This window comes from Alexandromys fortis, unplaced genomic scaffold (genome assembly GCF_014885135.2).
Source record: "Alexandromys fortis isolate MF-2015 unplaced genomic scaffold, M_Fortis_MF-2015_v1.1 scaffold_41, whole genome shotgun sequence".
In the NCBI taxonomy this organism is placed as follows: Eukaryota; Metazoa; Chordata; class Mammalia; order Rodentia; family Cricetidae; genus Alexandromys; species Alexandromys fortis.
In genome coordinates this window covers 8,363,559-8,389,711 of record NW_026067923.1, presented here as the reverse complement: position 1 = coordinate 8,389,711, position 26,153 = coordinate 8,363,559, and the positions used below count along the sequence as shown (strand labels likewise).

General features: G+C 41.9%; 1 protein-coding gene across 2 annotated transcripts in view; it reads right to left on the bottom strand.

The window, feature by feature from the left end:
* The window catches only part of Ncoa2 (nuclear receptor coactivator 2), a 224,205-nt gene that overhangs the window by 77,791 nt on the left and 120,261 nt on the right, over window positions 1-26,153 (bottom strand). For both annotated transcript variants that reach the window (XM_050142073.1, XM_050142074.1), the window contains exons 3-4: window positions 9,188-9,292; window positions 6,271-6,443 (exon numbers count right to left, since the gene is read on the bottom strand). In XM_050142073.1, the coding sequence (XP_049998030.1) occupies window positions 6,271-6,443; window positions 9,188-9,273 (259 nt within the window). In that variant the 5' untranslated portion in view covers window positions 9,274-9,292. The remainder of the gene's footprint in view (window positions 1-6,270; window positions 6,444-9,187; window positions 9,293-26,153) is intronic.

Genomic DNA, 26,153 nt, shown 5'->3' with positions numbered 1-26,153 from the left:
AATTGGTGAAGTATGAAATTACTGCCAATGAAATCATCCAATGTGTCAAAGGCTAGGTAAACCTTTAAGTCTACCCTTTGCAAGGGCTTTATGAAGCAGGCATTACTATGCCCTCGTAATAGATTTTGAAATAAAGATCCCAAGTTGTTAACAATGCTGAATATGGTCTGGTAAAGAGAGATAACAGATTCACTGGATTTTAGTAAAGTTTTTTCTCTAAATGGGCATATTATATAGGCAATTTCAGTCTATGTAACCAACTAGACTTGGGGAGTAAGCTAGACTATTTATACAATATTCTCTGTCAGCCCAGGATTGCATCTGGCTGACTTTAACCACTTAAAGATCACCAGTATTTTTAAGAGTTGGCAGGATGAAAATTTAGCAATTGAGACTTAATCTGTATGTAGTATAAAAGGGATTTCTGTTAAAATGGAAGTTAGAGTACATGTCACTGCAGTCTCCTGTGAGTCTCAAAGCCAAGGTCTTTGTAGTGTCATGTTTGACAGGTCCCCCAAAACACTGAACCTACCTCGGTACCCGCAGTACTTTCAGGTGCACGCTAACTGCATGTCAAGTCCACGGACTCAGCCCTTCCAGCAGATACTTGCCCATCACTCTAAGGTTTCATCACATGGACTATAAGCCATGAGGCGAAGCCTTCACACCAAACCTGACTTACAGACAACCCCACTGCTGAAAGGGATTTGTCAGCAGTTTTGTTCATGTTGTTTGGTGACAGCTGTGACACTGATTGCGCTGGCTTTAAGTAAGAGCAGACAATAAGAAAAGTGTAAGTTTAACGGTTCTGCATATTGCCTGTAAATGCTACAGTTGGGTCACTTCCTCCACTTTGATTTACCTGCATTTCCCTCTCAGTGGCAATAAAGGTATATAAGTGCATAATTTACAAATGAGAATAACATATACAACTCTCATTATTGTAAATATCATGTAACCGTATGACTCTCAGAGAAAGTTTCCATTGATTTTTGGTAAATATTTGTACTGTAGCTACCCCTAATTACAACTGATGAAAGAGTATAGCTGTTGGTTAGTTTCCATTTAAATTAGTGAGTAAGACAGGAGAAATAATGGTTACCATACCCACAAATATAATTGTTGATCCACAAACTTTTATGCTGTGTTACTCATGTGCCGGCTACCTATACAGTTAAGAAGTTGGAAGTTATTGTTAAGTCTAGAGTGACAAGCATGAATAAATCACAAACTATAGTGTCCCAGCCCTGTGGTCGGAATATTCTCCTCATGGTGGACCATGTCACACCACTGTGCTTGACTGTGGTGCACAGCAGGCATCACTAGACGGAACTTCAGACACGAAGGCACAAGGCACAACCTCTAGGGCACATCACAGTGCAGGGCAGCAGAGAAGCGAGAAACCTTGAATGTCATTTTTGTTACTTTTGCTTGTTAAACAACCCTTCACATACATATGGTTATCAACGATAACTGTGCTTACCAACTGGCTGGCTTAATTTTAAAAACAAAACATTGTGCAACAGGACCTTGGTTGTCCTATAACTCCCTATGGGCAGTCCTTGAACTCACTGATCTGCCTGCTTCTGGTTCCAGAGTACTGGGATTAAGGGTATCACAACTACGTCTGGCTTAATTTTGCTGACTTCAACAAGTCCCTGCTACCCCCTTCCTGTCTCCAGACACTACTTCATTTTGTGACACTACCCTATTAGAGAAAATTCATGTTTGTACAACTGAGAATTGCACATTCTCATGTCAGTACCACAGAGTAAAATGTTATCTAATAATAACATTATATCCAATGTTTATCTAGTCTAATTTGATTATAATGAAAAATTTAAATGATTTGTATATCAGCACAATATTTGATATGCGTCTCCTTATTTTTTTTAATATTTATTTATTTATTATGTATACAATATTCTGTCTGTGTGTGTGCCTGAAGGCCAGAAGAGGGCGCCAGACCTCTTTACAGATGGTTGTGAGCCACCATGTGGTTGCTGGGAATTGAACTCAGGACCTTTGGAAGAGCAGGCAATGCCCTTAACCACTGAGCCATCTCTCCAACCCCTCATTTTAGTTGATAGTCACCAAAACTACTTTAAACAAAAGTTTGAAACCGACTCTCTACTAACTGATAAAGAAATCCAAATATAATGCAACACATTGGATTTCAATGATTTTTTTTTTAAATCAGTGTCTCATATAGCCCAGGCTATGTATCACCTGTGAACTCCTAATCCCCTGGCCTTTAGCTCCCAAGAGGTTGTGATTACAGGTCTGCATTACCATGCCATAGGCTAATATAATTTTCAAATAATAAAACTCACTTTTAGCTAGTTTTCTTTAAAAAAAGAAATGTGTGACTTCTTTGGTGTAACAGAGTAAACATTACTTTGAATAGCAGAAATGGGTTTAATTTTAAAATTCTCAATCTTTCTAGCCATTTTACACTGTGATTATAGTTTTAATAACATAATAGGAATCACTATATATTTTCTACACAATATTTAAGTTTTCTGCTGAATTAAATGATAATGTATATAGTAATCCAAAATCAATTCTGTGGAATTCTATGGAATTTAGCAATAGACACCCCCCACTTAAAGAAAGTAGGTATATTCTACTAAAGACAACCCTTTCTAAGTTTAGAAAGAAGTCAGAAACTTTAAACATTACTACACTAGAAGACAAAGAAACACCATACGTCAATACTAAGAAGTGTTGGAATTACCAGAGGTGGTTTGAGGCTAGGATGCGGGGATTTCATCCCTTCTTTCCCTTAAGAGCATGTGATTTTGCTATATTAACCTTCCCATGCCTCAGGTTTCCCATCTGGAAAAGGGAAAACAATAAAACTGCTGCTTTCTATGGCTGTTTGCAGTATTAAATAGGTAGCCAAATCCAAGTATGTAACAGGACACCCAACATACAGGAAGTACTAGCTGCTATTAAAACCTATCAAAAGAAAATTTAGTCTCACTTCTTTACCCACTTTTTTAATAACTAAGGCTCTATGGATGTGGGTCCACAGAACACCAGCAATGTAAATGGACCCCAAATTTAATGGTGATCACACCAGTAACCTCAAACCCTTGTTCTCAAAGCCCTATTATTTCGTCAGGGTGCTTCCAGGATGTCTTTGAGACAAGGCTTCATGATGTGGCTCTGGCTGGTCTACAACTCTCTACGTAAACCAAATTTAACCTTAATTTTGTGGCGATCCTCCTGCCTCTGCCTTCCAAGTGTTACCACATCTAAGAGGTGGGCCTCATAAACTTTTATCTCTGAAATAATGCTTATTAATTTAAACATTTGGCAATTCTCCCTCCAAATTACTGTCCTGAGGCCATTTTAAAATGCCTTTCCACTTTCCTCGATGTACAATGTTTAAGGAGAATTGAGGGAAAGACCCAAGACAGTAGACCAACACATACACTAGTGAGTCCCTTCAAGATGAGCCCTGCCCTCCTGGTGTTCTCGGTCTTCCTTAGCATGGCACCCAGTTTGACTCCTCTGAACCAAACTGGCGGGCTTATTAGATCACGGATATTTTCTTCTCAACTCCTAATTAATTCTATTTAGGTTGATAAGTATGACTGATTTAAATACAAGTTAAGTTTGGATTATGGTGGAAAGATGGTAGATGGGTTTTATTTATGCTGACTGGTGGGGGGAACAACTTGGATCAGAGAAGACACAGTGAGAGCAAGGGGCTCAAGCCTGACTTCTGTGCTACTGCGGAACCTTGCTTGACTGTCAGTTACACAGAGAATGCCAATGGTCCAAACAGATGCATCCCCAGAGAGTTCTCTGACCCTAGTTTTTTTTTTTTTTATTAATTTTTAATTTTTAATTTTTTAAACCACTTTGGGAAACAAGTCCTAATAACCACCACCAGTTACCTTTCTCTCATTTTCCATGTAGAGGAAGAAGAAGTAGCTGTTCAAAGATCTTAGGCCAGGCTTTCAAAAACAAAGTGTTTAATGTGGGAAAGAAAACTCCACCAACTAATCCTAGTGCGGGAGTCGACTGAGTGAGCTAACAGAACCTCTTTCTCCAGCAGCCCTGTCCCCAGGTGTGCTCACTGCTCACTCAATTCTATTTGAGGAGACTTCTTCACAGGTTCAAAGGACGGTTCCATGAAACTGGTGTATAGCCAGCTTCTGTCTGATGTGATTATTAAAAATTATTAAAGTAAGATTATTCTTAAAGCATTAGATTAGTTGGGAAGTTAAAAGAATATTTGTGGTGGCCAGGCGGTGGTGGCACACGCCTCTAATCCCAGCACTCGGGAGGCAGAGGCAGGCGGATCTCTGTGAGTTCGAGCCCAGCCTTGTCTACAAGAGCTAGTTCCAGGAGCGGAAACAAAAAGCTACAGAGAAACCCTGTCTCGAAAATCCATAAATAAATAAATAAATAAATAAATAAATAAATAAATAAATAAATAAATAAATAAAAGAATATTTGTGTTTTTGCTATTTAACCTTCGTCTATTTGGCATTTAACTTTTGCTTCTCACTTTGAAACCCACTGCCTTTAAATTTCAGGAGCAATGCTTTGAGAATACTATGTGGCAGGGTGTTTACAGTATTGCCGCTTCTTGGGTGGCACAATGTATGCCTGGTGATTAACACCGTAGTTAAGGCATGGCGCAGGACCAGCATGACACATCTTAACACGTTTTCTGGTTGGAAGGGGGATTTACCAAAGTTGTGCAAGAACTTCACAGTGGTTGAAAATATGTGTATGGTTGTTTTAAAACATAAAACTACAACATGAACTGTTTACAAAATTGATCTATTCAAGATTCTTAGAAACCTGAAACAGCAAGCTCATATTTTCTATTATAATGGCATCAGCAACCAAAATAACAAAATCCGTTGTACTTCAACCAACATGTCTGCTAATTATCGTTTGACCCATTTGCTGGGAGGAGGAGGAGGAGGAGGAGGAGGAGGAGGAGGAGGAGGAGGAGGAGGAGGAGGAGGCGGAGGAGGAGGAGGAGGAGCCGTCAGGCGGTTCAATCCCAGTACTTGGCAGGCAAAAACAGGAGATCTCTGTGAGTTAGAGGTCAGCCTGGTCTAAAAGAGCTAGTTCCAGGACAGGATTCAAAGCTAAAGAGAAATCCTGTATCAAAAAACTTAAAAAAAAAATCCAAAATCCAAAATGAATGAGATTAAAGGTAACTGGAAAAAAACGAGAGGAGAGGGAGGGAGGGAGGGAGGGAGGGAGGGGGAGTGTGTGACAGATATTGAGATAAGGTCCTTGCTGTCTACAACAGGACAATTTTGATGGAGAGACATTTTCAGTGGGTTGATACTAGGAATGTGTATGTTTGTACTATATTTGTATGACTGAGTTCGATGGTTAGCAATGGAAAAATGACACTTTGATTCTATGCTAAGAGGAAAGGTTTATGATTCATAGGGGAAAACAGTTTGAGACTTGGCCATCTATAAAGACAAAGACATTATTTTCCTGAAATTGGCTTTTTCAGCGATTACATAAAATGCAGGAGGGTGCATCAAAAGCATTTCAAGAGGTAATCATCTCCAGCCCTGAAGGAAAGCAGCATGTGGACACTTTAGAGCATGCGCCCACCCTGAGCACCAAGACGCTGTTCATACATGCCTCAGATTTATTTTTGGCACTACAAAGTCAAACGTGTTTTCAAAAATATTATTTTCTTAATTTGTTTTCTGTAGGCAAAAATATAAAAAAAAAGCATAAAATAATCTCAGGGAAAAAGCAAACTACAGGAAGAAGCTGCCACATGATGTGTTTGACTTCACAAAGGAATCTCTACTGGATTAGAGCCTTTCGAGCCTTCATCATTGAGGATGTGAAATTCTAGTCAAGAAACACTGCCAGCGAACTGTGCCTTCATCACAGACGCTGAATACTGAAACAGGACGCGTCTTCCTGCGTCCTTACTTGAGGATTACAGACTGGCCGCTCACTTGCAATTATGCCAATCACTTGCTGTGCAAGCTGAGAAAACTCTGGGGCTGTGGGGAAAGCCGGGGGCACCAAGCTGAGTTCACCAGATGAAAAGTTCCATCGCCGACGCGCCTCCACATCCTTGGTCTTCAGGGAATGGCTGAATTTTATATAAAGCCTATTTATAAACCCCTGAAAGTGATACTTGCATTCACCTCGCAATGTGACATCATCTCATCAATAATTTAGGCTTAAGAAATAGATTCAAGGGACTCTGAAGGAACCTCACACATGGAAGCACAGAAACCGTCCAAGTCCTCTTACCTTGCTCCTTGATCTGGCGAATCTGCTTCACAGTTTCTTTTAAGATTGCACATTTGTCAGGTTTGAAGTTGAAGTTGTCGATATCATTAAAATTTGCAAAAATCAGCTCTGCAAGCTCTTCGATGTACTTATTTTCCTGCTCACGATTACGTTTCTCGGTGCTCCTTTTGGGACTAAGAAGGAAGGTGGATTATTTGAGAAACGCTGCTGTAAGAATGACAAACACGCTAAACTACAGCTAACACGAACATGGACAGCAAAGTTGCCCGTTAACTAAAGCAGTTAAGACCAAAGCATAAAACGTCCTAGAGGGTTGTATGCTTTTAAAAATTCTCTTTTTGTCCTGTGTGGGGCTGTTCCCGGATGTGTTTCATCCCCCAGCCTCACACAACTTGGTCAGGATGGTCTACCATTGTTGTGCCTAGCACTGCACTTACTGCCAGAGAGGGAGTGGGACTTTGAAATGATAAGGAAGGGGGGTTATGTTAATAGAAGTTCAAATTTTACTTAAGATATGATTATGAGGTGGGAATTAAAGTTAATTAACATAATTATAATTGGAATACATGGATTTCAATAACTTTTTTTTATAAATATAAAAGGTAATAAAAACAAATATTTCTTTAGAATGTTTGCAATCCGATCAGAAAATGTATCAAGTCCTAGTACAGTTTGGAGCAAAGTGCAAGTGACCCAGGACTCCAAGTTAACTGTCCAGACCAAATGACCAGCAAGTGCAAACAAATTTTAAAAAAATCTTAAAAGTTCAGCTGAACTTTAATGGATGACGAAAAACATCAAAATTGGCAAAAACTTCTCATATGAATCTGACAGAACAACGAAACTCCAAAGATCCTCTTGAAAACAATACAATTACTTGTTTAAGCACATTGAAGTTCATAAAGACCTCCAAAACAATACCAAAGGGAAGAAACTTGAGTTGTTTAGTTTTTGCATTTAACAACTTATTTATGGAATATTAATTTAAAAATTTGTAAATCCGGAGTCCTCATGTTAGAGTATAAATAATAGTTTTAGTTTCCTAAGTTAATTAAGCTATGATTTTTACACAATTCTTCCCTTATAGTGGCTCCATGATTTCAGCAAGATTACCCAGTGAATTACTGCAGGGCAGGGCAGGGCGGGGCAGGGCAGAGGGTCAGGGTTTTCTAGGACTCTTTTCTGCCTGTGCACCTTGTTTATTAAGCACAGTTTTAGGAAGAAGATGGCTGAAAGGCTTACAAGAGTCCAGTTCCCATGCTTGCTCCTCCCCTAGGCTTTCCTGGGCTGGGAAAAGCATAAATGAGAGGAGGTGAGAAAGGGAACTGGGTTACAAAGACCTTAAGAGTTCACCATAACCAGGGGCCCCAAATGAGACAACACAGCAGCTAGAACCGCTTTCTCCCCCAGGGGGCTCAAAGCATGATGGGAAAGCTGGGAAACCGCAGTAGGCAGAGCCAGAAGCAGCTGGAGTGTACAGAAGTCCTGGGGACCCTGAGGCACAAATGCCTGCAGCAGGGCCAGTGTGTGGAAGCGGAGTTAGAAGGACCTCCCTAACCTCGTTAGCATCCCTCACAATCTATAGACATGCTGTTGGTATTTCATTGTAAAAATCATTTGAAATATTAGTGTCTGAAAAAGCCTTCTTTGTGGTTTAAAGGAGAAATGCACTCCCCCATGTGCGCAGGCGTTTGAATACCTGGCCCCAGTTGTTGGCCAGGTGTGGATATGGAGGAGGTGAGGTTAGGAGGGGACGCCTTTCAGAATGAACAGTGTGCTCTACTTCTAGTTTGTGCTCTCAGCTCCCTGCCCGACCCGCCTCCCTGCCTGATGGACCTTGTTCCTCTGGAAAGGTAAGCTGTATGAACTCTTCCTTTCATGATGCTTTTAGTTGTGGTGCTTCGACAAGGCAACAAACCATAACACTCTTCTTCGTTTCCTTTCTGCATGGCTCTAATCTACCAAACTGTGTGCCAACAATCACTGTTGCCCTACACCACAAATGCAGATGCTTCTTCCTCTTCCAATTCGTCGTTTTTCACTAACGGGGCAGTATACTCTAAACAGTTTTTGAACTTTGTCTTTTCGCTCTCATCTTTTGGGATAGTATCTAACTATATATGTAGCCTTGCTTGGTCTTGAATTTCTCCTGCCTCAGACTTTTGGGGCTGTGCCCCAATATTTTAGGAGGCTTCTAGACATTCTAACTTCATTGTTTTATCACAGTTCCACCGTGTTCCAGGGTACACACCATCAACTTAAAATGTTCTCAGCAAAAAGTTTTTCCTCATCTCTTATGAATCTAAGCGAGGTTCAAATGAGTAACCTTACACCTTCTGCATTCTGCATATACAGATGCCATCCTGAGGAAATCAGTCATTCACAGAGGACATGGATTTGTGGTTGTGATAGTGCACATTAGCCTACAGCAAAGCTGGCCTAGTAATGGTACCCCAACACGGCAAGAGGCACAGCTTGTTTCAGCACTGTTCTATCCACTGAAGAGCCACAATTTGCTTTCAACTCAATAACTGGATTTAATACTTCATGTCATTAAAAAAATAAGACAAATAAGAACTCAGCATCAAACTAACATCAAATCTTTTCATTACAGAATTTATTTGTTACAACCTTCTGTGACCTAATAGAAAAGAAAATACAGAAAACTCGAAGATTATAACAACGAACTGATTATAAGAGTAAAATACACAAGGGACAGTACACAAGTATATGGAGCAATTTCCTAAAAAAAAATCCATATGCTCAAAATTTAAACCATTACATATACTAATATTTCACTGTTAAAGAGAAAAGTCAAGCACGATATTTAAATTGAGAGTAAAGTCAATGCTTAGATAACGAAGAAACATGCACAATGCTTTACCAGACAAGTTTTTTCTGTAAACAATAGTCTAACCTGGGTCCAAGCTGGTCAGTGCATTCCTTGCGTTTTCTTGTCTCTGCCCTGGATGGGTCAGAGGTGTTTTCTCCCATCCCACTCATCTTGAATACATATCAGCAGCTAAAACAGAGAACAGGTGAGGGGATGAAGAGTACAATAAAGTGTCACATTGTTTTGCCAATACTTAAGGAACTTTGACTTCAATCAGAAATTATTTGACAACATGCTGTTTTGATATATGTGCGTGTATAATGTAAAATTAAAGTAGCTTTCTCCCCGTTCTTTTTGAAATGGAGCTAAGCAAATGGAAAGGTTAACACGTGAGAAATGAACCCTCCTAGCTCACCGAGCTCACCAGCACCATGAGCTGTTCTCGGCCAGCTTGGGTCAGACTACAGCCTCCAGTTCCAAGGGTGCTCGGGCACCATGGAGATGAGGTGCTGTAAGGGGTTCCTCCCTGCGTTTATAGTTGGCCAATATTGAGACAGCTGGGGGAAGTGGGAGGGTTCCAACGCAGATTTGATCCCCTTGTAGTGGCCCTGCACAAGGCCCCTAAAGCAGTGCCTCTCAAATGGAGGTTCTTCCTGCCTCCCTCAAGGTTCAAGGCTCTACCTCCAGCTCCTCCCTCTTCCTCTCTTGGCAGTCCTTGTCCCTCTTAAGCCTCCCAAGATGGATTCCTTTCATACATTCCACTAGACTGACTTTCCTTCACTTAGCAAGTCCAGTTGCTATCACCAAAGGCCAAATGTGACTGAGGTATATAAGGATAAAATGACCGTCCTAAAAGAGATAACGCCTACAGTTTAGAGAAAAACACGTAAGAGTTACTTAAGAGGTTTAGTGTCTGCTTGACAAAGGGAAAAAGCACAGCTCAGAGGTTGGCATTTACGCCTTTTCTAGAAACCCATTCTATGCTCTTTCTCCTTCATGCTGAATGTCTGCCGCCCTGCTTTACTTCTCTCTAGATTAGGAAAAGATGGTGAGAAGACAAAGAACCTCAGAAAGTCACCAGCAAGAGCAAGGGAAAAACAAAAACAAAAACAAAAAAAAAACAAAAGTTGGGTCAGGGAAATCAGCAGAGAACATCTAGGCATCAGGGTCACCTACCAGTCCAACTGTCTGCAGTCTCCTTGGGTGTAATCCCAGACCTCATTCTCAGTGGCCCCGCAGTTACTGCCCCGACCACTGTTCTGATCCAGTGGGCAGTCGGGCCAGTTGTTTTCTCTCTCCCCCTATCTTTTTGAGAGTCATGTGTTTTACAGAGCCAATTGTTTTTAGGGAGTCAAAATGAAGAAATGCTGCATCAGCATGAGGGAGGTGACACCGATGGAACATTCAATTCAGGAGGTCACATGGAAGGGACAATCTGAGAACTGACGCCTGAGCTTCCCGCGGGCAGGCAGGTGGGAGCAATGTAACCAAGCCTCAAGGACCAACTCTCTGCTTAGTTTTTTGCAGAGTAAGAACTCTATTTAGTTAATATTCATTTAGTACATATGCTATGTACTAAAGCTTACAGAATCAAAGCCCGGCTATGAAACCTCTATTGCCAAGCCACCATGTGCTAGCCTTTAAGCCCAAACTTTACCACTTGGTTAGCCATGACCTTAAGACGCATTGCTACTTGCACATTAATGATGTTCTGCAAAATGGAATTACCACTGACACCCACAGTAAAATTGCCCCAAGAAGGGGCAGGGCCTGGGACTTACAGAAAGCCACTGCTGAGGCCCTGCCTCTTCCCTGACTTGCCTGTCACCTACCACAGGCAGAGGCCTGAGGGAGAAGTAACAAGATCTCAAGTTCTGTGCATGATGCGATGGTTCTCTCACTACTTTCCTGTCTCTGTAGATGGCCATGGTGGTGGGGAACAGAGGGAGTGCTGCTTAAGACAGGGCAAAAGGGATTAATTCCTATACAGGCAACACTCCAACACATACAAACAGCCCTTACTATGCGGCATGTGCTTCGGTACCGAGATTTAAGAAACATATGCTTGGGCTGGGTACCCAGGCCACTATGGGAGGTACAGGAGACAACATGCCACAAACATTCATTTTTACTAATGTTTTCTGAACCATAATTCCCAAGATTTTACTTATCACCATGCAAGGAAGAACCTCACATCTAGTAAACTTCCAAAAAACTATCCAGGTCATTCCCATAGAATTGGTTGTGAACAAGTCATCAAAATACAAGTATGATTCAAACAAAGTATAATCTTCACTAGATAGCAAGAACAAGCCCCCCAAAACAAACAAGAACCCCCACATAGGTAGATATAGGTGATATTTTATTTAAAATAAAACATATAACTATCACCATGAATACTGACTCCCACAGCCAGAAATCTCAGAGACCTCAACGGTTAGAATAAGTGTCTGTTAGAGAATCTGTGTGGGATTGAACACTGGCTTTCCTGTCGCACACCTTAAATTTACACACAATATCTAATGTCCATGAGTAGTCGACACTCACAATTTCCACGAAAGGACTTGAAGAGATGAGCGGATCAAGAGTGTGTGCATTCTGGCCCAAGAGCAGTAAACCCAGGGAGTACATGTCTGTATCTTATTTGTACCTTCTCCAGATTAACTCAAAAACACTCTATTTGTACTATTAAAACATCGTTTGATTCTGCTGGGTGGTGGTGGCGCATGCCTTTAATTCCAGCACTCGGGAGGCAGAGGCAGGTGGATCTCTGTGAGTTCGAGACCAGCCTGGTCTACAGAGCTAGTTCCAGGACAGGCTCCAAAGCCACAGAGAAACCGTCTCGAAANAAAAAAAAAAAAAAAAAAAAAAAAAAAAAAAAAAAAAAAAAAAAACCAAAAACAAAACAAACAAAAAACCCATCATTTGTTTCCTCCTGAGTTTACTTATATGCTAATCTTTCCTTTTTAATATATAAGGGTTCCTTAAATACATTTCCTCAGCATATAAAAGTTTCTACATTTTGAACACAATGGTTCCTGGCTCATACATTTTTTTTTCGTGTGATTTCCCTAGGTTACATCTCTCAAGTATACAAATCCAGCCTTTACATTGCAGAGGGAGAGGAGGGACAGCAAGTCAAAGAGGACCACCTGACCATGCTTCATCTCTCTGGGAGAGGCCATGGTGGCCACACATTCACTGCCAATCACTGATGGTAAATAAGGACCCCTACCCCAAGGAAAGGCAGTGGGTAGTTTCCGGCTGAAGCAGAAAGAGGGCAAGGAGGAGTGTGTCCTGAAGCATACAGGCTTGTGATCTGCTCTTTAGTGGGTTAGACAACATGCAAGCCTCAAGAGTCAGGGTGTAGAACAGCTCTGTGGATCTCTGAAGCAGGGGACTCTCTGGCATTTTCCATGCCCCATGTGCCCGACATTTTACCTGTAGAATGTGGCAGAGCCAGGGGAGTTCACTGTTTTCCTCACCACTCAAGATACTGGGCAGAGCAGAAATGCCATAGGCAGACGACATAGATAAGCTCTGTCTTCAGGCTTACATAAGAATACCAGAAGCAAATAAACCACATACAGAGACGAGTTCTAATGTATTTTTGTAGATCGAAGTTGAAATTAATTTCCAATATAAAAGTAGGAGGTGGACAATACTCAAGGCACATTCTGGAGTGGGTAAGCAAGTGAGCCTGCGCGTTTCTACATGTTTTCAACATGCTTGAGTATGCCTCTCTAAGACTGTTCACGTAAATCACAGAAACAGGTCGTGCCACAAGAGGTAGCTGAGGATAGTTACAGTGAGTGAGTGAGAGCAAACCGGTTTCTACCAGATGACAGCTGCAGTGAAGGACAAGCCTGGAGAAGTTGTTATTTGTCCATCCTTGTTATCAATAGCCACACAATACAGTGCTTTCACTGTGATGGAAGGTCTTTCCTCCCATTCCTTGATATCAGATTGAATGTACTTGATAGAAGAAGAAAGAGCCACAAAATTCAGCAAGCTTCGTCTTTTAAAAGTAGCAATATTCTGGGAGGGAGGAACAATGCCCACAGTCAAGTTCTCAGCAAATGACAGAAAGCAATATAAAATGTCCAATCTCAAGTCAATTAAAGAATGCACTCTTTTCTTCATGGAACTCACCCATCTAACTTAGAAGGCCGCAAAGCTGCTGCTTGCAAAACAGCCTCGCAGCATTAGAGCTAGTTAATCACGCGGAATCCATGCAAGCGATAATGTGCACTTTATCTCTTATCAGCACAGACCATCTTCCAAACAAGGCCTGTAAAACTGTCAGATTTATTATATGCTGAACAAATTCAGTTAAAGGATAAGTAAGGATAATATCCTTGCTTAAATTCACACAGAATAAAGTGGTCAAGCACCAGGACTTCTCCTGGTTCTAAAAAGAAAGTTTTAGAGTCGAGCCCCTATTAAGTCCCCTACTTTGAGATGGAATTCAAAAGGAATTTTTCCTGGGGCAGAGACGATATACCAAAACAGCTCCTTTTATCCTCCCCGCAAGAAAACGGTATTTCCAACCGTTTTCTCTGTGTAGCCCTGATTGTTCGAGAACTCACTATGTAGGCTAGGCTGGCCTTTCCTGCTTCTGAACTGGTTCTCGATTTTCTGAGACAGCCTTATACTCTGTAGCTCACATAAGACTTGAACTCTCGGTCCTCCTGCCTGTCTCCTGAGTACTGGGGACAAACCTTCTGAAGACTAATAAACACTCCAGCATTACAAAAGCACATATAAACGAGCACGCCTCCATCCCTACTCTGTGGAGACCCTATTGTGCAGAAACTCACTGCGCTTCCCTAGTGAAAACAGCTGATTCTCAGTTCCCAGAAGTTCCTCTCTCAGGGTCTATCTACTATGTTCCAGGGAGGAGATTCTCTGTATTATACAAACTCAGAATTCTTGGCTATTCTCTGATACATCTAAGGAAACACAGTATCTAATACTTGAATGACTAAAACATACTGTTTGGCTGTGGATACTGGGAAAGGCAGAGGAAAGGAAGGACAAGTATTTTGGAAATACCTGCTTCCAAATAGTGTTCATTGCTCAAAATTATCCCAGGCAAACCATTCTGGTAAGACGCTAACTTTCATCAAAGGTTAAATAAACATTCATTCAAATGTAGTAAATACGCAGATTATGTAAAATATTTTCCGATTCATATGAACAAAACAACATGACAGACAGAAATCAAACTGAAGCACACCTGGACATAGGTGAAAACACACAGAAAACCTCACTTTTTCTTCTACCTGGACCATACAAAGAGAGAACACTATATAATATTTCAAACTATTTTAGCTATTAAAACGGTATATTATTTTCCTATAAGGGGTATTACTCCTTTTATTGGAACATAGGAATCCTTTAACCTCATCTCATACAATATACAGTCATTCCAGATTTCATATAAAATTTCAATTTATCTAGGATGTCAGTTTACCTACATGTTCAGACTCACAAAACTGCACAGCAATGCTTGCAGTGACAACTGTTAGCTTGCAAAGGTTTAGAAGAGTCACTTCTAAAGAGTGCAGGATCACAGACAACAGAGTCTCAGAGTGACTTGACTGGTTTCCAGAAACACACTGGATATTTGCCTTTCTAAGTAACATGGTCGTCAGGCACACATCGGCCTCCCCAGAAAATGTCTTCAATACACCTCCGCATTTCCAGGACCAAACATCACATCCTACAACTACTCTCCAAGGAGATGACTTCAGTAACTACCTTCTGCAGGCTGGGTCCTCTTCCACACAACAGTAAGAATACTATCTAAGTAAACGTTTAGGATAAAATTTTCTTCTCCTTAGTATACTTTGCTCTTAGATTTACTTTTGTATAATGGCCTTAAAGTGGTCTATTAGACAGTAACTAGAAGACATATTGTACTTTCTGACTGAAAGCCAATAATACTCATGAATTTTTTAGTGAAGACACTTCAAGATGCCATTGGGAAGGCAGCAATAAACACATCAGGCTGCAAACGGGCAGTAGCTCTCTAACGCACACCATGATAAACAAATGAATGGCTTCACTCATGTTCACTGGCGACAAATAATTCGGTATGACACTTCTATTGTCTACATCTTTCTTAAAGGGGAGGGGATGGCAAAATTCATTACAGAATATGTAAATGGGGGTGCAGTGGGGGCAGAGAATAGCCAGTGTGATGTCAGTATCAGTTTCTGCTTTCTGGGTCCTCATGGTTTGAGTTCCTCAGTGCGGGCATTCCCAGGGCTCCTTGAATCCGCAGGTCAGATGAGCTAATACAGCCAGAAATAGCAAGATGAGGTTTTAATAAGGGCTCAGATGAGAAAACATGAAAGAGCATCATTCCCTGCATGCCATAAGCCCTTGTCTTCCTACTACAAGGGGGTGCCTGTCTCCAGTTAACATATGAGAATCAAATTTCTTCTGAAGGCTTAAGCACGTACTCTAGAAAGATATCAGCAAAGAACACTGGAAGTGGAGGATTCATGCTGAACTTTCATAACTTGTCCAAGGTAAAATTCAATTATCTTTTTTTACTATTAACATAATTTATAATTTCTTTATGAGAATTAAAAGCCTTCCTAATTTATGTGAGAAACTGGCTAAAATGAGAAGGGCAAGGCAGCCTGAAGCACTCTAAAGCAATCTTACTGAGCTGTATGAAGTTCCTCTCTCACCCTTTTATCTCTTTTAGGTTGATATTTACTTAGGAGAGGGCAGGTTGCATGTAGATACTTTGTGTACCTCCGTCTTAGGGTTTTTAATGCTGTAAAAAGAGGCATCATTACCACGGCAACTCTCATAAAAAAAAAAAGATTTAATTGGTGTGGCTCACTTAGAGTTTCAGAGGTTCAGTATGTTATCAACTTGGTGGGAAGCATAGCCATGTGCGGCAGATGTGGGGTTGGAGCTCAGAGTGTCACATTTAGGGAACCTTGAGGAAAAGATGCCTCAAAGTCCACCGCTACAGTGACACACTTCCTCCAATAAGGCCATACCTCCTAATGATGCCAGTCCCCTTTTTTCTTTCTTAGCACAGCACCACAACCTCACTTTGACTGACGTCTTCTTGAGATGGATGTATATATGCCTTGTAGCAACTAACTTCTCTGATCTGTTTCCAAATGAAACTTCAGTGACAAAAGTAACAAAGTGACAGGTTCCATTCAAAATCAGATGTGATTTCAGTAACTGGCATTGTTTGAGCTTCTTTATATTCTTCTGGGTAAGTTCCTTTGAAAACAAATGCTTACCACCACTTCAAAGATGAAGAAACTGAGGCAAAGAAAAGCTCATGTAGCCTTAGCAAGGCACCTAAGTCTCAGAGTTCAAGAGGCAGGAGAGACGGCTCAGAGGTTAAGAGCACTGGCAGCTCTTCCAGAGGTTCTGAGTTCAATTCCCAGCAACCGCATGGTGGCTCACAACCATCTAGAATGAAATCTGATGCCTTTTTTTGGTGCATAGGCAAGCATGGAGATAGAACACTTATAAGTAATAAATAATACAATTAAGTTTTATAGTTCAAAAGTTAATCCAGTCAGGAGTGGCGGCACTAACCTTTAAACCTAGCACTTGGAAGGAAGAGGCAGGAAAACTCTGTGGGTTCCATGCCAACGAGTGCTACACAATGAGACCCTGTCTGGGGGGGGAGGGGAGTTAATCCCATAGTTCCTCAATTCTTATTACTGTAATTGTGGGCACTAAAGTATCCTATTCAGAACATAAAGATTTCATTGAAAAGAGAAATTTATATGTTATAAAAATTACTGTGTTTTAATCTAACTTAGTAAGAATGAGTTCATTTGATAGGACCTTTCTTTTTTCACATAATTTACAGCTATGCAGTCAGTAAATACACCAAACTCCACCACTGCTGTAGACAGCAGACTACAGTCCATGCCTGAGACAAGTCTTAGCTGCTGAGCTGGAGAGAAGGTGGAGCATTGCTGTTCTTCTTGCGTTTAGTATGAAGTTACCAAAGTAAGTTATTAGACCTTCTCCAGCACACAAGATCACTGAGGTCCACGTTTTCCCTGTAAAATCAGCAATGGTAACAGGCTGATTAAGAAGCCAGTTATCAAGGATAATTATAAAGAATGCTACGTGCCACTTTAACCATCTTACTCCAAATATACATGCCGAGTATCAGTCTCTACTACTGTATCAGCACTCCCCTGCATAAATCAAATTCAAAGTGAAGAAGCTATGATTTCCAATTTTTGTTCATTTAAAAAGACCTAAGCTTTTGTTTGTTTGTTTGTTTTGCCAAGGTCTTACTATGGAGCCCTCACCTTGAGGAGGAGCAGAAAGAGGAGTGTCCGGGATTCGCAGCAGGGAATACAGGTCACGGGGCATCTGCTCTGTTAGCCCCGCAGTTCAGCCAGTTTACGCATGGCTGCTGCACGGGATCACTGGAATGTTTGCATGTTCCACATGTGAGGGAAGTGACAAAACAGACCAAGCTCATGACTCTCACTGGGATCGGCAGGTAAGGAGGGGACAGGAAGGCAGGGGGAAAGTAGGAATAGAACAACTGGAATGGAGTCAAGTGGGGGGCTCAGGGAATCTTGATGGACAATGAGAGCCCGGGCTTCTTACAGAACACTGAACTCAGGAGCTGAATGTATGATACACTGTGACATCTGCTGTGGCTCAGAGCACACCCCAGGTGTTCATCCTGCCATGAGATTCCTAAATACCATGTCTTAGTGACCTGGGAAGTTACTTAATTAGCCTCTTTATTTATGATAATACAGACATTCTCTGCTTTGTCAGGGTATAAAACGGGAAGAGGACTGGCACCCTGGGAGAGGTTTCTTAATAAATATAAAATATTTGAACTCAATAGCATGTAAATATTTATGAAATTGTCCAAGGTGTTAGTAAATAGAGTTGGAGAAGAAAATTAGTTTTTTTCCATAAGAAAAGTTACTTTAATAGTATCAATTTTTTGATGAATATAATTTAATTTTTATTCTCATTTCTACATGCTCAAATTTTTCTTAAGAAAAAAAAGGAGGAGGAGGGAAAACCAGTGAAATGGCTCAAAGAGTGCTTGTCATGCTGGCCTCTTGGCCTCATTTTGATTCCCAGAACCCATGTCTGAGTGGAAGGAGAGAGCCACTTGTGATGGTTGGTTTTATTGTGAACTTGCCACAAAGTAGAGTCATCTAAGCAGGGATACTAGTAATCCTCTGACCTCCACATGCATACTGTGGCACTCATGTCTGGCGTGCGCGCACGTGTGTGTGTGTGTGTGTGTTTTATGTACCATACTCATTCTCTACCTCTCTCTCTTCCCTCTCTCTGATACTATAAGCAAACTATAGAGTTGCCTTGGCCATGGTGTCTCTTCACAGCAACAGAATAGAAACGAAAACACATTTCCTTCTCTGCACCAAAGTCTAGGGTACCCGCCTGGCACTCTCCCCTAATAAAGACAACCTTGCTGGGCCACAGCTGGGCCCAAATTACTGCCCCCCACCCCACTTCCCTCCACTCCATCAAAACTTTCATCTCTGACTCTTCTCCCTGGTTCTTTACCTCTAATCAAACAAGAAAAGAATTCAAGCATGCTATAAGGAAAAGCATAGGACCCAAATAAAAGCAAGCGCTGTTTCCATTCCTGGGTAAAACATGTCCAAGAATCAAAACAGACTTTTGATTCTCTTTTTCCCTGTCCTTCCACACAAGGATAAAATGAACAGAGCCCACTCCACCCCCAAAAAGCCAAGCAAGCAAGTAAGCAGGCAAGCAAGCAAGCAAACAAAAACAACAAAAACCAAATACTTTATGAGGCCCCTGGACTCATTTTCTTGCTCCACCCCCCCCCCCGGGGTCCTACAAACTTTCTTCTCGCTGTACCATCACCACAAACCTCAACAGCATGTTGTTCAAGGCAATGACTGCCACTAAAAGGAAAAAGGCATAGAGCCTGCTGGCCGCATTTGTATCCAAAAGGCTGAGGCATGAGAGTCAAGAGTTTAGACTCAATTTGGACTATAGTAAAGCAACTCTGGGGCACCAAGGCAGCCCCCTCATCCAATCCAGCCTTACAAAAATAATTTTTATTTTCAAATAACACAAACTTAGAGAGTGGCTAACTAATAATTAACATGATTTGAAACTTAAATTAAATTCATAACTTTAAAGAATTTTCAGATGATCAACAACAACAAACGAGTCAAAAAGCTGACCTTGTACCTTTCTGTGTCCTTTAAATAGAGAATTTTGACTGCGGGGGATAGCGCGGTGGTAGACCCCATGCCTAATACATGTAGGCCTCTTTGCTTCAAGTCCCAGTAAGCCACACACACCAAATTAACCACATTCTAAGCTTTTCTTAGCAATTTTCAGTTCCAGTTTCAAAGCTGAGAAATGAACAGCTGTCAGCAGATGCAGGGTCTCTACTGTAACAGCACATCTAGTTGTAGAAAGCAACAGCACAAAGTTCACAGCTCCAGGACAAAAATACAACTGGACTCAGGAACGATGGATGGTCTTTAATTACCTCCAGGAGTGAGCATAAACTTAAATCCAGAAGAACTTGAACAGTGCCACAAATGTCAAATTTGACAAAAAATGACAAGGCCATCTGAAGAAACCGTGGATGGTGTCTGGGTAGTGCTGGGGCCTGAGCATCCCTGGGAAAGGTGAGCAGACTCCAGGCCAGACTTGCCATGACAAACTGCAGAGAACAGCCTTCGGCCTGCCATATCTGTGCTGAGGCTGAAGACCTATGGATGATGTCATATCTAACTAACCCAGAGCCTTCCTCTCTGAGGGAGAAAGCAGGAAGAGAGAAGGAAAGGGCCGTGTACTTATTTAGTCCTTTCTAGATAGTAAGTGTCAATGGTAGAGTCCGGCTAATCTGCAGGGCTTAACTGCAGATTTTTGTTAAACATGGCAATATATGAGGTAGAGATCAGGGTGCCGGGGCATGCTGCGGAGCACAGTGCCGCACGGGTGATGGTTCTGGCACAGGGGGAGGGGCCCAAAGCCGAGCTGCTCAGGATCAGCTCAGTCCACACCTGTCTATCTTCTTAGGCTGTAAGGACTAGATCACACATGGTGGTTGCATCGACCGACGCTCTTGCAGGAGCTCCCATCTCACAGCCAACACTGAGAATGACACCAGGAGTTTTGCTGGCTTAAAAATAATCATAGTACAATTCTGCTTTACATCCTGATCAACAGTAACCAGTGTCTCTTGGGCATTTCCAGCACTTTATTTTCACTTAATAGAGGAAGGTGGACCAGAAGAATATTGTAGCTACAGTAAGCAGAAATTGGCTAGACATCCGTAGGATACTGTAGAGATGAAAGCAAGATGGCAGTCTGGTGCCAGCATGATGGTCCAGAGATGTTGCTCAGATAGGACCAAAGGTCAGTTCTCAGCACCCACGAGGTGGCTCACAGACATCCTTAGCTCCAGTTCTAGGATTCTGAACTCTATGGACACACAGGCAGACAATCATACACATGAAGTGAATCTTGAAAGCTGGTTTCCTAGAGGTTCTCAAACCTGGACACTAAAGGAACTTCAATACAACACAGACTTCCTGGCTCCACTTCAAATCAGTTAAAACAGAATGGCTTAGTGTGGACGACCAGGGATCAGAAAGACAATGACTAGAACTACTGGCCAAGACAACAATGGAAGTAAAGAGTTAAGGCCAGTGCAATAATACTCTGTGTCAATCAAACACTGGTTCATTTTGGCTCTTCTGGCAGGCCACCTCTTCCCTGTAATCCAGTTCCCTAGAAGTTGCTGGTTTCTTAGTTTACAGAATAGGCAGGAGTTGGAGACTATACCTTTGTTCAAATGTTCTGTCCTGTGAACACCCGATCCACCCACACTGTGTGACACTGTTTTAAGTTTTTGTTGTTTTTGTCAATGCAAGCTAGAGTCATCTGAGAAGAGGGAACCTCAACAGAGAAAAATCCTCGTCAAAGTGGCCTGTAAGCAAGCTCGTGGGGTATTTTCTTGATTAATGATGGATGTGGAAGGGTACAGAACACAGTGGGTGATGCTACCCCTAGGCAGGTGGTCTTGGGGTGTATAAGAAAGTAGGCGGAGCAAGCCATGAGCATTCTTCCATGGTCTCTATTCAGTTCCTGCGTCCAGACTCCTGGTACTGAATGTCTTTCATGATTAACAGGACTATAACAAAATTACCGCCATCCATCTACCTTCCTTTGTTGCCAGCATCCCACCAACTATCCTGAAATTAGTCATTACTGTCCTGCCAGCATCCCACCAGCTATCCTGAAATTAGTCATTACTGTCCCCACAGGTCTTGGTCTGATCACACTTCTGGTTTACTTTTACATGGTCACCTCTAATCTTCCTCTCAAATGTTTCCACTTGAATGTGCCATGTTCCCCTAGACTCTAAAGAAACCGGTTTTCTTACAGTCTTTTCTGTATGACTGTCTTCAGTGTGGAGAAGCTTTTTCCATTTACTTCCTTCATTACCTTGCTGCCCTCATTTTCATGCCTCTATTCACAGGATTTATCATGCAACCCTCTACTCCCAGAGTGGGAAAGCTGGGAACTGATAGGAATTCTACATGGCTCTAGGGGAAAGCGTCTTACAGATACCTCATGTTTTTTGAAACTGCTCTTAGTACTGCCAGAAAACTGCTTCATCCTCAGGTCAGTCCCATCTAGTTTCCTCAGCTTTCATAACTCCAGTATTCCTCAGTTGGCTGTGTCCTCTTAGGAAGGCAGGCACCGTGCTCCTTACATTACTGGGATCTCCACAGTACAATCCAAGCCCACTTCTCCTTCCTATCTTCCTGTTCTCCCAGATCTCACTATAAAAACTGTATAGAGAAGCATTTTCTACCTCCTCCTCTTTGACCTATATGCCAGGCACACTCAGACCATATCTCCTAGTCTGGGGAGTGGGGAGAGTCTCCTGAGTCTGAATCCCTCTCTGGACTCTACCAAGTCACGTCCAGAACACTGAGGTTACGCCCCCCTCACCTCCAGTGTGCAGCCATCGACATGTGCTTTGGCACTCCTCTCACTTGCCTGCCTCTCAATAGAATAATATTTGGAAGACAGCTTATTTTGTAGCACCTCCAGGAGGGATATAGAAGTGATCTATAATCAAATTCAGTGTTATCTCGGCAATGACATATACGAATATTCACACCAAGTAGGACAAATGAAGATATAAACCATCTCACACTCATTTAGGACAGACTTAACAGCGAATAAATCAGGAAATCTTTCCATTTTCAGAATCTGCTGCATTCTGAGTCAAATAAGGGAATGCAGGACTACTGCCTAGTGCCACCACCTCCAGTAATTCCATGGTTCAAGGCCAATTCTTCCTCTCTAGTCTTCTGGGACATTCAAATGCAAAACTTGGATGTGAGGGTGATCTGGCAGTCAGGGCAGGTGCCCCTTCCTCCCACCCTACTCTGTGTGCAGCCTTCCTTAAATGCACTGTGTCAAAGAGCATGACCTTCCCCAAATAGAGGAGGACCAGTCTTCAGGTGAGCGGCTGGCTAGAAGCAAGCTCTAAAATGCCAAGCTCATAGACATCTGGACATTTAGTATTAAACACTGCTACTCTAATGCAATATTCATAGTTATATCCCCCACAGCCTCAAGGAGCTCTCCTGGTTTTCTCTCCTCTCGCCCCTAACATATTTAAAAGGTGTTTTCCATCTGTTTGGCTGTACAACTACTGCCTTACCTAACTCCACAGCATTTCCGTCTTCAGGAAGAAAATCCATACTCAACTTTTTACCCCATACTCAAACCAGCTACTGGCAGCCAATGATTGGCTTTCTGTCTCCAATGATAGTCTGTACATCTTAAATAAATGCAGTCACACTGCATGTGGACCTTTGTGTATCATTTATTCATTGGTGCAATACTCTCAAGGCTGAGCAGCACCGCAACACGCATCAGGGGTGAACACTGGCTTGTTTCTGCTTTTTCGTTACTGAATGTAATGTTTCTTCCAGTTCTCTTGGATGTATAGTTGAGAAAGAAGTTAGTGGATCATGTTGGAAGCCCATGTTTAATTTGCTGAAAATGTATTAAACTGATGCTCAAGTGACTACACTTGAATTTCCAACTAGCAACACAGGAACCCAACAATAGCGCTCCCTTGCCAACAGTTGTTTTCCACTTCTTTCAGCAGTACAGCCACTATAATGGGCTTGAGCTGGGTTTCTCTGTAGCTTTGGAGCCTGTCCTGGAATTAGTTCTTGTAGACCAGGCTGCAGTCGAACTCACAGAGATCTGCCTGCCTCTGCCTCACGAGTGCTGGGATTAAAGGCTTGTGACACCAAGCCTCAAATTAATTTGAAAGATTTCCTAGTGAGTCAGTGTTGGTTTTAGGACATCTCTGAGAAACTAATCAATGCTGCAAAGTAAAAGCATAAATATGCAAAATAAGACAAATTTCCCTAAAAAGTCACTGACTCACTATGCTATTTCTGAGTGCTGCAGATTTAAGCTCCCTTGTTTTATAGCACAGCTATGGTTGCATATTTGTAAGCCACTGGGGGAACCTTTAAGACATGTGATCCGCAATTTCTCTTCTGGAGCCATGCCCCAAAGAGCAAAGCAGGATGTTAACACACAACATAAACACCACAACCAATGCAGCAACAACTGAGATGTCCACCCACAAATGATACAGAGAACATACAGACACACACACAACATGCCACCTGAAGAAGAAATGAAGCACCGACAGCCTTAGACAGTGATGAACCACAGAATCTCCAGAAAATGAAAACAGACATGGGGCACTTAACAAAATTCCACCCATGGGAGGTGCTTAGAGCAGCTACATACATGAAGAGAGAAGGTAGAAGAGAGGTATCAGAGCTCGGTGGGGGAGGGAAGTGACTGTCTGATGTGTGCAGTTTCTGTTTGGGATGATATAACTTTGGAAAAGTACACTGGCAAGGATTGCACAACCCTGTGGATGTATTGATGTTACTGAATCATTCATTTAAAAGAGGTGAAATAATTAATTTTATGTTACATGTAACTTGCTGCAACAAAATACTAAAACAAGACAAAACAAAAATACAAACAGATGAGCATAACAAGGCAGCTTCTAGGTCGATGAACCAGGGACTCTGCAGGTGTAGTTTAGTCACCACTGCTTTCCTTCAACCTTTCCAGGTACGTGGGTGCTCTCTTTAGTGGCCAATCTAGTCCTAGGGTTTTCTCCAAATCTTTCTTCCAGCCTTACCTCCCCAACCTTTCACCACAAAATGTCTCCTCCTCTTCTCCACTTCTGCATTTTGGAAATAAGTCACCACAGTGGAGGCCATATGAGAAGACAAGTGGTAACAATACGTCTAGTTTGTCTTTTTCATCATTCCCAGAACTTGGAGGGGATAAATCTGGCTACGAGCAAGAATGCCATTACCATGAAGAGAATGCACAGCTGCTGATGAGTGAACGCCCTCAATGCCACATGGAGACTACAAGTTCCTGATGTCAGTGCCAATAGTACTAAGGGCAGAACAATCTAACTATGGTGTGCAGCGAAAGGTGCACTCTTTGGAACATGGCCAGATAAAGGTTTTGGGATAGAATCCCATTGATGACGACATCCTAGTGGCTTTATAGGAAAGAAAGGGACCAGATACACACAGATAGCATGTGCTCTGTTTCTTGGCATAGGGTGAGGCTCTGTAAAACCATTGACTTAAATTTTGAATCTTCTAAATCAGGAGCCAGAATAAAGCTCTTTTCTCTGCAAAGCTGACTTGACCATGAGAAGTGACTAAACAAACTATAGAGCACTAAAAGTGGGATCGAGTACACGAGATTCTCATCTGAGAGTCTCGCAGACAGACTCATCTCCAGGGAATCTGCATGAATGCAAAGGGGCTTACAACAAATCTTAGTAAGTGCTGCGCATTCCAGTGTTCCCCGCAGTCTGAAAGCAAACAGCTTACTGTGGCTCCTCTGTGGTTTCCCACCTGCACAGACTAGCAGTGCCATGAGTAAAGGACCTTAAAACCCAGCAAGGGAAGAGGGAACACAGGACAAACCTCTGTCAGACCCTACACCTCCAGGGCTTTCCACTTGTCAGTCTCTAGCAATTGGTAAAAGCCCGCAGGGATATTCCTTCAGACCTCCTACCTCTGTAACACCCCTGCATAATTTCCATGAGCAAATGGTTCTTTTCAAAGCAGATTAAACATCTTTTATAAAATGCTTTACTCCTAATATATGTTAAGTACGGCAGAAGTTAAGCTGTCAAGCACACAAACATGTAAAACAAAGCCACTTCAGCTTCACACTGTCTTCTCCTTGCCCCTGTGTTCATCCTCTCCTTATTCTGGAACAAGTCATCCACACCAACTGATGTCCAGTATACAGCAATTTAGTAGCATAGATGCTGGAGTCAAATAGTCTGGGTGCAAATCTTGTTACCTATGTTTGGACGGGCTACCCGATCTCTTTGTAGGACAGGAAGTTTAAGGCCAAGGAGCTCCAAGGTGAATAGTACTTGGCCAATGTATTCTTTTCACACACACACACACACACACACACACACACACACACACACACACACACAAAACAAACAAACAAAAAACCAAAAAGAAAAAACCACATTATTTTTTAAAAGCATTCGTAAAATTGACATAATACATAAAAATAAAAGTAAAATTAGAGGCCGGGCGGTGGTGGCGTACGCCTTTAATCCCAGCACTCGGGAGGCAGAGGCAGGAGGATCTCTGTGAGTTTGAGACCAGCCTGGTTCCAGGACAGGCTCCAAAGCCACAGAGAAACTCTGTCTCGAAAAACCAAAAGTAAAATTAGAAAAGGCAAGTTAACAAACACTATTTCAAAAGTTCTTGCTATCTGAAGTTTTGGTGCAAGATTTATCATTCATTTCAGCTAAATTCTAATGATGCACATATTTGAATAGATGCACACATGGTGCACATTACCAGACTTTAGCCAACTAATTTACCACTCAGAGCTGACATCTAAGATGATGAAGTCAAACGCCTAGCTTCTAGCT